This window comes from Schistocerca nitens, chromosome 4 (assembly GCF_023898315.1).
Source record: "Schistocerca nitens isolate TAMUIC-IGC-003100 chromosome 4, iqSchNite1.1, whole genome shotgun sequence".
Lineage (NCBI taxonomy): Eukaryota > Metazoa > Arthropoda > Insecta > Orthoptera > Acrididae > Schistocerca > Schistocerca nitens.
In genome coordinates this window covers 407,366,260-407,378,996 of record NC_064617.1, presented here as the reverse complement: position 1 = coordinate 407,378,996, position 12,737 = coordinate 407,366,260, and the positions used below count along the sequence as shown (strand labels likewise).

The window sequence follows — 12,737 nt, the reverse complement described above, 5'->3', positions numbered from 1 at the left end:
CACTTGTTTCAATTAAAAACTCTCTTCTTAACATATTGGAAATCACTGTCTTTTAAAATTCACTGACAAAGTGCTACCTTTGAAGCCAATTTGCTCATACGTAATTGCAACAAGTATTTGTGATATCTGGTATTCCCTACTTTGGGGCGGCACAACTCAAAAGCAGTCCAGGGCCAAACCACAACTAGACTCTAAACTGCGGGCAACAGAAGACTTCTTGGTCAATTGTGTTGAATATAATCTTTAAAATTAATGAAAATTAATTATTATTTCAATTATTAATTATTACATCATTATATAATTTCCTTGAACTGTGACAAAGAAATAGCTGATGTACTGTTAGATACAGACTATGTAATGTAAGCAGCAAAGTATTGATTAAACTTTGTGAAACTACACAAAATTAATTTTTGAAATCTTGAATAAATACATTAGTTACAAAATATTTTTATTAAGAGGCATTTAATGGCAGTGGGGAATGACTGTTTTAGTAGCATACTAGCATGACAAAATATAACTTATGAAAATAGTATAAAAGATAATAAACTGAAACAAAGTTTTAATGTGAGATATTTCATCTCGTGTCAGCTACAAGTTTTTCATAGTCTGAAGTCATATTTGATGTCACAAATTTTAGTATGTGTTCTAAATGTTCGTCAGTTAAAAGCGAAATTTGTTTTTATTTAGGTTCAAAACAGAAAATGTTTGTTCGCATAAATAATCCTGTCAAAAATGCTGAATGCTTTTGTTGCTCTCTCTCTTAGGTTATTATATTAATTTTTGTCCAAGATTTTATAGGTTGGAGAACACTGAATTTCTGTTATCTCCAGTTGTAACTCTACAGGTGTATATATTCTGGAATTACAGAAAAAGGATCTTCAACCATCTTGATTATGATTTCCTTCTCTTTTGACAACACAAACCTCTTGTCGAATCAAAACTTAACAATGTCACGAGAAAATTTCCTTCCTTGCACAACATGTTCATCTGAAGAAGTTTTCTGCAAGTAGGAAAACGAGCGATTTCTTCTTTCAACAATTGGTTTTTGAAAGCATGTTCTCTTGCCAACAGACAGAAAGTAAACAGTGACTTTCCCTATAGTTTTAAGGTCATCTCGTTTAAGTGGGGTTTCTGATCTAAGGTCCGATTTTTACCTGATTTTCAACTTGTTTTTGAGGTTAAATCAAAAGATAAATCAAACAATGCTCATATTCTTTTGTTCATCTATCTTTTACCTGCATTTAAAAAAAGTTTTATGTCCAAAAATATAACACTTTTAAGTGTTCAAGTAATTAATCAGAGTCTTTGGTTTGGTTTCCCCACACATTATCTACGTGATCATTCCAATGTAAGTTATGCACGATTGTAATCCCTAAGTATTTAGTTGAATTTATGGCCTTGAGATTTGTGTTTTTATCCTGCAACCAAAATTTTGCATATTCTCTTTAGTACTTGTATGGACTTAGTACTTCACACTTTCCATTATTTTGAGTCAATTGCCATTTTCACATCATCCAGATCTGTTGTCTAAAACGTTTTGCAATTTGTTTTGATCATCAGAGGTTGATAAATCACAGCATCATCTCCAAACAATGTAGCATCATCTCCAAACAATGTAAGAGGACTGCTCAGATTGTTTTCTAACTTGTTCACGAAGATCAGGAACAGGATAAGACCTATAACACTTCTGTTATGATTTTACTAAGTTCTGTGACCTTTCTGAAAGAAAATCATGAAGCCAGTCGCACAACTGAGATGATACTCCATAGGCAAGCAATTTGATTAGAAGATGCTTGTGAGGAACTTCACATTTACAGCTGTTACCTGACATGTGTATTTGGAAATAGCAGTAAAACGTCTATAGATGCAAATTCACAGCTCTACTGCTACAAGAAAAAAACATCAACATCTGAATGAATAATTCATTCGCCTTGTGAATAAACTGCATTGTTGCGAGGTACGGCAACAGCGCAGCATGTGGGAGAGAGAGATTCTTGCAGTTTAGTTAATTAGCGGCTAGCCGCTCGGACAGAGAATTAATCTTGTTGACTGCTAGCAGTTAATGGAGGGTGATGTGCAGAATGGCTGGAAACTGAGCCACCTTCTCATAGGATGTGGACTGTAGATGTTAATTTCCTATTTATCAAAAATGCTTTTCACACTAGAGATAGTTGCATTTTATATTCACTCTGGCTTATCAATAATTTTGCTGCCCACATAGCAAAACTCATCTACTACTTTTAGTGTCTCATTTCCTAATTTAATTCGTTCAGCATCACTTGATTTAACAATCTACTAATCTTGTTTTACTTTTGTTAATGTTCATCTTATACCATCCTTTCAAGATACTGTCTACCCCATTCATCTGCTATTCTAAGTCCTTTGCTGTCTCTGACACAATCACATCACTACAAACCTTAATTTTTTAAAATTTCTTCTGAAAATTTCACCTTGGTTTCTTCTAATGCTAGCTCAGTGTGGTAACTGTGCAATATTGGACATGGGCTACAATCCTCTCTCAACACTGCTTCGTTTTCATGACCTTCATTCTTCTGCGGTCTAGTGTCTATGAAAAATTCTAACAACATTTTGCTCCTGTCTTTTATCCCTATCTTCATACATTCAAAAAGCATATTCCAGTCAATATTATCAAGAGCATTCTCTAAATAGACAAATGATATAAACATAGATTTTCCGTTTTTAAGTGATCGAACATTACCTGTGTCTATATTCCTCTGTAACTCTAACCTTAACTGATTTTCCCCGAGGTCTGCTTCCACCAGTGTTGCCATTCTTCTGTTAATAATTTGTATCTGCATTTTGCAACCATGACTTTCACTGTCTCATATATTGTATGCTTTAATGAAAACCTCTTTACGTCAGAAAAGTAATGCATGGTTTATCCACTTAATAAGGTTGCTTAAAAATATACATGGCTCTTTTTTTTCTTAACAGAGCACGGCAAATAGGTCATTACCTCTCACTGGATTACTAATAGTTGAGATACAAGCTTTTCTACGAAATAACACAATAAAAATATCTTTGTTTTACTTCTGAGATATTATGATGTCTTCCACATCACATGGAATAGTTTTGACATAGCTGGCTCTCCCAAGGGTAACTAACTCTGAGGGAAGATCATCTACTCCCAGGTCCTTGTTTTGACTCTGGTCTTTCAGTGCTCTATCAAATTATTCTCACAGTATCATATCTATTAACTCGTCTTCACATACTTCCTCTTCTCTCTCTATGATATTGCCTTTAGGTTCATTTCACTTTTATAGTCCACCTATATATGCCTTCCACCTTTCCGTTCTGTGCTTAGTACTAGCTTGCAACTTGTGCCATGGTTCTGATTCCCCATAAGAACAATAATGAATTTACAACAGTCCTACTGTATGATAAGAAAATGGTGAAATTAAAAAGGTAGCTGACAGAGTTATTTCATCTTTAGTCCTGACACTCTGATATGATAAACAAAGAAGAACTAATTAAAGAAAATTGCGAGATGGAAATAGAAAACTAAACAATTCACCCAAAACTGATTAGTGTGTTGTGCACAGATACATAAGACAGCAGAGAGACATCATTACCTACCAAGCTGCAGCTCTTTGTCTAGTTTAAATACACATACACTGCCAGTCACATTAATGTAACCATCTGTCAAAAGCCTGAATAACCACCTATTGGAGCACTGACCATAGTGACACATGCAGGAAGAGTGTCACTATTTGGACAATATTCCTAGCTCTGCCAAGGCGATGTAGAGTACAGTGGGATCACTGCGGTTGTACCAGAGTTCGCACGACGGCCGATTATGCAGTAGACATTTCTCGCCCACACAACAGCCTTCCAGTAGCTTGGATTACAGGAGTGCGCCATTACTCCCAGCCAGGAAGAGAGTCAATGAAGTTCTAGAAGGTACTGACAGAGATGTAGAGCTGTGCCGACTCCAGTGCCATGGCCAGCAGCGCTGTTTCCTGTTTGAAGATCCAGGTGCAAACAACCTGAATGATGTGGTCCCATTGGTTCTTGAAGGGATTTAAATCTGTGGAGTTCAGTAGCCGGGGAGGAGTTCAGTGAACTCATCCTTCTGCTCTTCGAACCACACACGTGCACTGCAAGCTGTGTGATACATTGCATTCCCCTACTAGTAGATGGCATCTTGCTGTGGAAAAACGAAGTGCATGTAGGGAGGGATGTGGTCCCCAAGGATACATGCATACTTGTGTTGATCCATTGTGCCTTCCAGAATGATGAGATCATCCTGGAAATGCAACGAAAACATTCCCCATAACATAACACTCCCTCCTCCAGCCTGGACCCTTTCAATGATTTTTAAAGTGTGTTTGCTTGGAGACATTTCATGCCATACTTATCTGTCCGATGGAGCATAAAACACGATTCATCTGAAAAGGTAACCTGTTGCCACTCAGTAGCGATATGGGCTTGCAGATTCCAGCCTTTTTTGCCGATGAACAGCGGCCTGCATTGGTGTGTGAACAACGTGCCTACTGTGGAGGCCCTGCACAACAACGCTTGGTGAATGGTCATTGAGTAGACACTGCTGGTAGACTCTTCATTCGTCTGGGTGGTCGGTTGCTCAACAGTTACACATCTATTTGCCCACACACACCTCCACAGTTATCATTCACCCTTTGTCTATGTCTCATGGAGCACCACAATTGCTTTGGTGCCAGTTTTGGATAGCGCAATTTTACCATACGAGGTATGTTTTAACCATTGAACAGTTTAAAAACTTGGCTGTTTCGGAAATGCTTCCATCCTTAGCCCAAAAACCAATGATCATGCCCTTTTGGACATTGGATAAATCACTCCGTTTCCACATTATGACAATGACTGCACTATTTTCTGCATCCCTGACATTTATATATCATCCACTCCTAGTGCTCGCACCTGCTGTCTGTAAGTGGTTATTGTCCACTGACGTTGAACAAAGGTCGTACGTCGATGTCAAACACAGACGGTGATCACATTTCTGTGACTGGACTGTGCACTTGCAGGCACTCAAACATAACTTTAGGAGAGGAGGGAGAAACATGTTGTGTGGGAACTGGGATGGTTTGGGGAGGTAATCAGAGGAATCGTTGGGGGGAGGGGGGCAGTAGAAGGAGCCTAAAACACTAATAACAAAATGATGAATGGAAAGGCAACAATTGCAAAACAGACACATAAGGGAAGAGGGCAGGACAGAGTAAGTGTATCAGGTCTGAACAAGGAAGGAGCAGTGTGGAAAATGACTGGAGAGGAAAGAGAAGGTAAGAGCAAAAGAAGTGAGAAGGGAATTACAGTGGAGGTTGAGGCCTTTGGGATTACAAAAACAGAAGTTATGCTGAAGGGGCAGTTCTCACCCACACAAAAATTTCACAGGAGCTGTTATCAGGGTGGGGGTGGGGGTGGGGGGGGGGGAGGAGGAGTGTATTGAAGCAGCTACTATAATCAGTGTTCTTTGATCCTCCACTTTAAGCAATTGGATGGTAAAGTTACTGGTAATCTACAGATTGGCAGTAGCCATTCCTGTGGGAAACACTTTGTCAGTTGCCATTTCTGTGTACGACACACAAATGGCTACAAATAAAAATTAATCAGAGGGTGAAGAGAGGAATGGAATATTACAACAAAAACAAAGAAATTAATTACAAGAGTAAACAGAAGATGACTTCCAAACACTTGATGGCCCCACATTTCAAATTTCTTTTACTAATACTAATGCTCTCTTCTCAGGACAGTAGTTGGTGCAGATGATTGTTTTACTAGTAGCATACTATACAGACACTCAAACTTTTTTCTTAGTACATTTTAATTAATGAAAACACAAATTACATAAGACAGACAATGAAACACAAATTTTTATTACGTTACACAAGTCAGGAACTTGGCTGAATCACTGTATACACTTTGCCACATATTATTCAGTTTAAAATGGTGGAATGATTATCTACACAGTGTTCACTATACATTTGTAAAATAGAAATAAATAATAGTAAAAAACACAATTTAACTGAATAGTAAAAAGTTATGATCTACAAGTACATTAACACATGGAACAACAGTAAACATATTTACATGAAAAGCAAAAGGGGTGGCGCACAATGCTTACTGTGTGTCCAGCACATCCGATTCATCAGTGCACATGTCACTTGGGGATGGCAAGTCTTCCCTGGAAAAATATCATTTACATAATAATGGAAACAAAGATACACATTAATTATTCAGAAATAAATGTGTCTACACTTACCAATATTAACTATTGATTGTCCAGGCAAAAGAAGGCTTCAAGATGTACGTTTGGACTAAGATAGCGCAAAGAATAAATTGGAGAGGGCAAGTTAATGAGTTTAAAGTGTATCAACACTATGGCCGTTAACTCAACGCCCAGGAGGATAAGAAAAATATTGGCCATGTTCTCTTTATCAGTAGGGTCACAACCAGTACTAGAGCAGACCACAGTGAATGGAAATTATAGCTAAACTGTAAACTGTGTGGAAAAAAGAGAAGACGAAAAAGAAGAAGGGAATCAAATGCTTGACACTGTCTCATCATGTGTTTCAAATTTTCAAATGGCATGCACTGATGGCCTGTAGCGCTAGTAACTTTGTTCCTTTCAGGACGAGGTCATAAGAGAGACGAAGCAAAAGATGGAGAGTGGACTTTGTGAAGACCTGACACACAACATTCAAAATCATTCATCCCATGTTCTCATTGCAAAAACATCTACAATTGTGTGATGTAGACAAGTATGTTAATTGTTTCAAGAATTATAATTTACATTTGAGAACGGCTACTAAGACAAAACTACATAGTAGTGAACAATATGAAATAAAAGAATGGTTTACTCAAAACACTAACTGCACAACAGTGATCTTATACAATCTGGATAGAGAACTCTGGGCAAAGGACTTATGCGCGCTTGGAGATTCTTGCTGCCTGCACTGTCTGTCTTACTGTCAGTAAGGAAACAGTTTCAATCTGTCTGTATGTGATTAAGGAATATTTACTTATTTCTTGCAGTAAAAGTGTAAGAAAACAGAAATTACCAGATTAGTATAAGATTAAATTACTTCATTAGAATTCATTCACATAGCCAGAATAATTCCTTCCATAAGATAAGCCATTATTTTTTACACTCACTCTGTCGTGGTATCATTCCTGAAAATGGTAGCAAAAAAATTAGTGCTTCAGAAATATTTCATGTTCTTTATATTTTCACTCTGTGTATCCCACAGAAACTGACAAGCATTTGCACAAGAAATCCTCAAATCTACGAGGGCGGTTCAGAAAGTAACCTCCGATTGGTCACAGTGCGGGTTGTGGGGGGAGTAGCGACGCCATCTGTGCGTTCACGCACTCAACAGGTGTTGGCATCAAGCCGTGGTCGAGTGAACGTCGTACCTGCACTAGTTTAGTTTTTGTGGCAGTTTGAAATGTGTGCTGCAATAGAAAACCCCGCCAAATGTGAAGTGCGTGCTGTCATAAGGTTTTTTACAGCCAAAGGATATTCTGCAGCAGCTATTCATCGTGAGCTTTGTGCCGTGTACGGACCAAGAGTTATGAGTGAAGGAGTTGTCCGTGAATGGGTACGTTTATTTAAAAGTGGACGAGAAAACATTCATGATGAAGAGAGGAGTGGTAGACCATCATTGGTGACTGACAAACTCGTTCAGACAGTTGATGCAAAAGTTCGTGAAAATCAACGTTTCTCAATGTCGGAGTTGTCTACAGGTTTTCCACAGATTTCTAAGACTCTCTTGTACGAGATAGTGACAGCAAGATTGGGTTACCGTAAGTTCTGTGCACGATGGGTGCCCAAAATTCTTACCGACCACCACAAAACTCAAAGAATGGCCTCTGCATTAGACTTTCTGTCACGTTATGAGGACGAAGGAGAACCATTGTTAAACAGAATCGTGACCGGTGACGAAACCTGGATTAAGTACATGAACCCTGAGACAAAAGAACAATCAAAGATGTGGGCACATTCAAATTCGCCTACCAAACCAAGAAAAGCCTCGCAAGATTTTTCTGCCAGAAAACTGATGGCAACGGTGTTTTGGGATGCCAAAGGGGTGTTGTTGGTTGAATTCATGGAACGTGGTACGACCATTAATCAAGAAGTGTACTGTGAAACAATAAAAAAGTTACGACGGGCTATACAGAACAAACGCCGTGGTATGCTGACTTCCGGTATCGTTTTTTTGCACGATAACGCCCGTCCTCACTCTGCTCGCAGAACAACGGCCCTTCTTGAGTCCTTCAAGTGGGACGTTATCAACCATCCACCTTACAGCCCAGACCTGGCGCCAAGTGATTATCACCTCTTCATGCATTTGAAGAAATGGCTCGGGTCACAGCGGTTTGATGACGACGACGAGCTCAAAGATGCGGTCACAGGCTGGCTCCAGGCACAAGCGGGTGATTTTTATGCAGAAGGAATTTCAAAGCTTCTGAAGAGATACGATAAGTGCCTCAATCGCTATGGAGACTATGTAGAAAAATAGTGCAAAGATGTAGTTGTAAGATGTATATATTAAAATATTTTTATTTAACTTGGTGTATTTTTTTAAATCAACCGGAGGTTACTTTCTGAATGGCCCTCGTATTGTTGGTCATGTTGTACATGTATCTCTGTTGTCAAATCACGCTATTTAATGTGCTGTTGAGAGAAGATATTGCTGTGTTTGCAGTAACACAAATGTAACAGCAAACTTGACAGGTCTATGTGACATGTAGTGGTAACATTAATACTGAGCACTTGTTTAGTACATTCATAATTTTTACAAGCAGAGGCAAACCTGAGCAAACAATGTCAATTAAACATCTATTTTATTTTCAACACTTGATTTACAAATAATACATTCTTAAAATGTTTGGCCAATAATATAAGACACAAGTGCCATATGTAGACAAGCACTGCCCTGTTGAGAATTGGCACATGACAATTATTTTGGATGCAGGGCACTCGACATCAAGGTCATCAGCACCCTGACAAAAAGTTAACACACCATTCCCATAAGGGGAGGGGTCGGAGGGGGAGACGAAAGGCTGCCTCATGTGTGGAGTAGTTTACAATAGTTTAAAGTCCATCTCCCCTCCACAGCACTTGAGTGATGAAGTCTAAATGACAATTCACCAAAATTTCATAGCCCGTGTGGGCAGATTTGCAATCAAGCCGACGGTTGCCTTCATGTTAATAAAGACACAAGTAGTGAAAATATCCTGAACTGAAAGTGGCACCCCTCAAACTTCACAGAGTGGTGGATCCTCCTGCCAGAGGACAAAAACCTGTTTTAAAGGACTATGTCCTATGCGCAGTCTGGTTAGCAGCACTTCCTTCCATAGGTGAAGTTGGCATGAAGTCTGCCAAGCCTGTCTGGTTGTCTGAGTGACTGCAGTTTATTTTCCGCCACCTCCAACCATTGTTTCTCACTGGTGCACAATTTGTCTATCGGATAATGAGACGACGACTTACAATAACACCCAAATATACTTCTGCTTTATTGCTAGGTTGTTTACATGTACCCCAACACGTCCAGATACCAGCAAAAGGTGATCATCTATTCGTAAAGCTCCTGTAAGGATTAATGGATGAGCTAAATCAACTGGTCTACTGGATACATTTGGTGCACTGAGCGAGTCAGAACACATCACATGCCTTGTTATTGAGGTCAGATATGTTCTATCAGTACCTTAACAAGTATGACTACCCTCTCATTCTCATCCAGTCCAACAATGGGCCACTGTCACACTCAAATGCCCCATTAATCTGGATTCTGCACAATTCAACCAGCTGGCCAAATGGAGACCCTTCCCAACTTTATCAGGTGCTTATAACACTGTCTCAAATGAATATGTGGCATCTCTGTGTCCTCCACAGTGATCTTGTGACATCTGCTGCTGTTCATGCCCCTTATACACAGTGTGTTTGAAAAGAAACTCCATAATTTTAATGTGTCCTAGAATCTGTACATAGTGACATAAACTATTCTAGTTTGTGGTGTCTGATTCATCAATTCTCCATGTTTGGCTCCCCTGCAGTTGGCAGGTCTACTTGACCTTGAGACAGCACCAGTGCTGTTTTTTTTCCTCTGTTTCCTCAGTTCAGTCCAGGTGTGCATGCAGTGCAGTACAGAGCAGAGCAACTCAGCAAAACTTTGTCAGGTTGTGGAGTATCCAATTTATTGACCTACTGAATTTCATGGCATTGTATGAAGCAGAATCAATTTTTTGTTCATCCTGTGTCATCATCAAGCATCGAGAGTGGAGCACGTAGTATCAAGCACCATAGAGATACTGTACACTGTACAGCAAAGCAGTATCATGAGCAACCACTGAGATGCTAGAAAGAAGCTGTGCATCCCGTGCCTCTGCCCTGAAGTAGTGCCACTAGAGGCCAGGAGTCCCTTCTGTTCAAGGTTGGATCCTGCCCACTGCCAGGAAGTTTCTGTTGGAGTAACACTGTTGTGCTGTCTACTCACTGTGACACAGCCCATGTCAACCATTGAAGAGTGAAGAGACCTCTGTTTCCTGTGAACTGTGTCTACTTGCCAATGCTATCAGAACTGTGTCAACAAGTGTCTACGAACTTGTGTTTTCTAGTGCCTGTAGTGATACCTCAATAAGGCCATTCCGAACTTGTATTAATTCGTCTCTCAGTAATTGGGGCTCATTTAGTGTGTTCTGAACTGCAAGTCCACTTAAACAGTTTCATAGCTACAGCCGAGACTGGCAAACAAAGATATATTTTGTTATACTCAATAAAGTATTACTTATTCAGAGTACTTCTAATTCAATGTATTATTAATAGCTACCTAACCACAGTGTCCAAGACATCAGACACAAGTAAAGTGATGCCAAGGATGCTGCTCATGGTTAGCTCACTGGGACATATTGTGTAACTAATGCTCTCTTACAGCAGTGCTATATTTCTGTTTGTGTGTGTTGATATATTGAGTGTTCACAGTGTCTCTTTTGGGTGCGTCTTTAATGCAAGCTACACAACTGCATGGACAAAGACTTGAACAATTATTACAAGCACTGCAAGGAATTGCGGAAGCAACACAAGTCCCACCCCAACCTGTTCAACTGGAAGGAACTCAACAAACGGTTAAAGTGCCAACATTCAGAGTGTTTCTGGGGCAAAGTGAAGACTGCCCTGGTTATATTGACAGTACATTTCAACATATACAGAACTTAGGGTAACCAGCATATTTACCAGTTTCCCTCCACCGAAGGCTAAGATGTATTCTGGTTAGCAGTAAAACTGTTTCCACATCATGAACCTCTTGAGGCCCCCAATGACATGTTAGTTGACAAATTGCCAAATCATCTTAAATCACAAGTGCATGTAACGGCTGCTTCTTCTAAGATATTCAGATTAAAACAGCAGCCAGGACAATCCTACAAAAAGTGGGTAATAAAACTTTGTGGCATTACTAGACAATTCACTTTCAGTGTTCGTGAGGGTCAAGTTACAGTGACACTACGATGAGAGATGCAATTACTCAGAACATGTGAGTCCCATATTTGTGCTGCCATACTGAAGCATCCAAAACCTGACCTTAGTATAATATTGCCAATTACGGAGTCACAGGACATTGTCGATGGGACTGAGTGCACAGGATTTTTAAGCACTTGCAATATCTGCTGTCAAGAGTAAAGACAGCTCAGGGGCCAACAACATCCTCCTCCCCCCAGGTCAGATTTTGGCCGATGTCTAGGTCATGTGCACAATAGTCACACCATCAGGCTGCAGCACAGCCTGCACAATCAACCACATTGCTTTCAAACATGTGATAGGGTGCAGTGCCTGTGCTGCAAAAACCATGTGTTTCACATTTGACAAACAAGGCCATACAATACAGTTGGCATGTTTAAGTATACATGGTGAACAGCAGCTTTCTCATTCCATGTCAGACAGTGATTCTCATGTGCATGTTGTGCCTGCTGCCTTACGTCCACCGATTATGATGATGACGATAATTTTAGGAGAGAGGCTTTCAGCATCATGGTCATCAGCACTCTGACGAAAAGTCAGCACACCAATCTCAAGTGTGGGGATAAAGGCTGCCCCTCATGTGAAGCAGTTTACAATGCCTTAAAAGTCTGTCTCCCTTCCCCACCAATTTATGGAAGAAGCTTGACAGTTCACAAAATATCACCACTCTTTTAACATTGGAATCAGTATCAGCAAGAATGGTAGATAGATCTCCATTGAGACACTGAGGACTGCCCTGATATTAGTATATAAGAAACGTGTTTCCAAAATAAGCCGAACCAAAAATGGCACACCACATACCTCACCGAGTGGTGGATCCTGCCACCAGAGGAGGAATCTATGTTTTAAAGGGTAAGTCCAATGCATGACCTGGTAAGCAGAACGTTCTTCCAGGGGTGAGACTGACATGGAAGACTGCCTTGCCTGTGTGGTCAATTTGAGTGACTGCAGTTTGTTTCTGCCACCTACAACCATTCAGTCTCCCACTGACACACAATGTGTGTGTCAGAAGAGATGATGGCATGCAATGCAATGGGACACTGATGGTCAACACTTCATGACATGCTTCCTTGGCCGCTTTGTCGGCCATGTCATTTCCCTATATCCCGACGTGGCCAGGTACCCAGCAAAAGATCATTTATTTACCACACAGTTGGAGCTGCTCTAAGGAATAATGGATGGGATGAATCAACTGGTCTACTGGATGCGTTTGGTGAAGTGT

The 12,737-nt window shown here is 40.0% G+C and overlaps 1 protein-coding gene across 1 annotated transcript in view; it reads right to left on the bottom strand.

Moving 5' to 3' along the window:
- Positions 1 to 5,868: 5,868 nt before the first annotated feature.
- The window catches only part of LOC126251983 (abasic site processing protein HMCES-like), a 96,596-nt gene continuing 89,727 nt past the window's right edge, over positions 5,869 to 12,737 (bottom strand). The window contains exon 9 of the mRNA XM_049952756.1: positions 5,869 to 6,181. Within this exon, the coding sequence (XP_049808713.1) occupies positions 6,118 to 6,181 (64 nt within the window). The 3' untranslated portion in view covers positions 5,869 to 6,117. The remainder of the gene's footprint in view (positions 6,182 to 12,737) is intronic.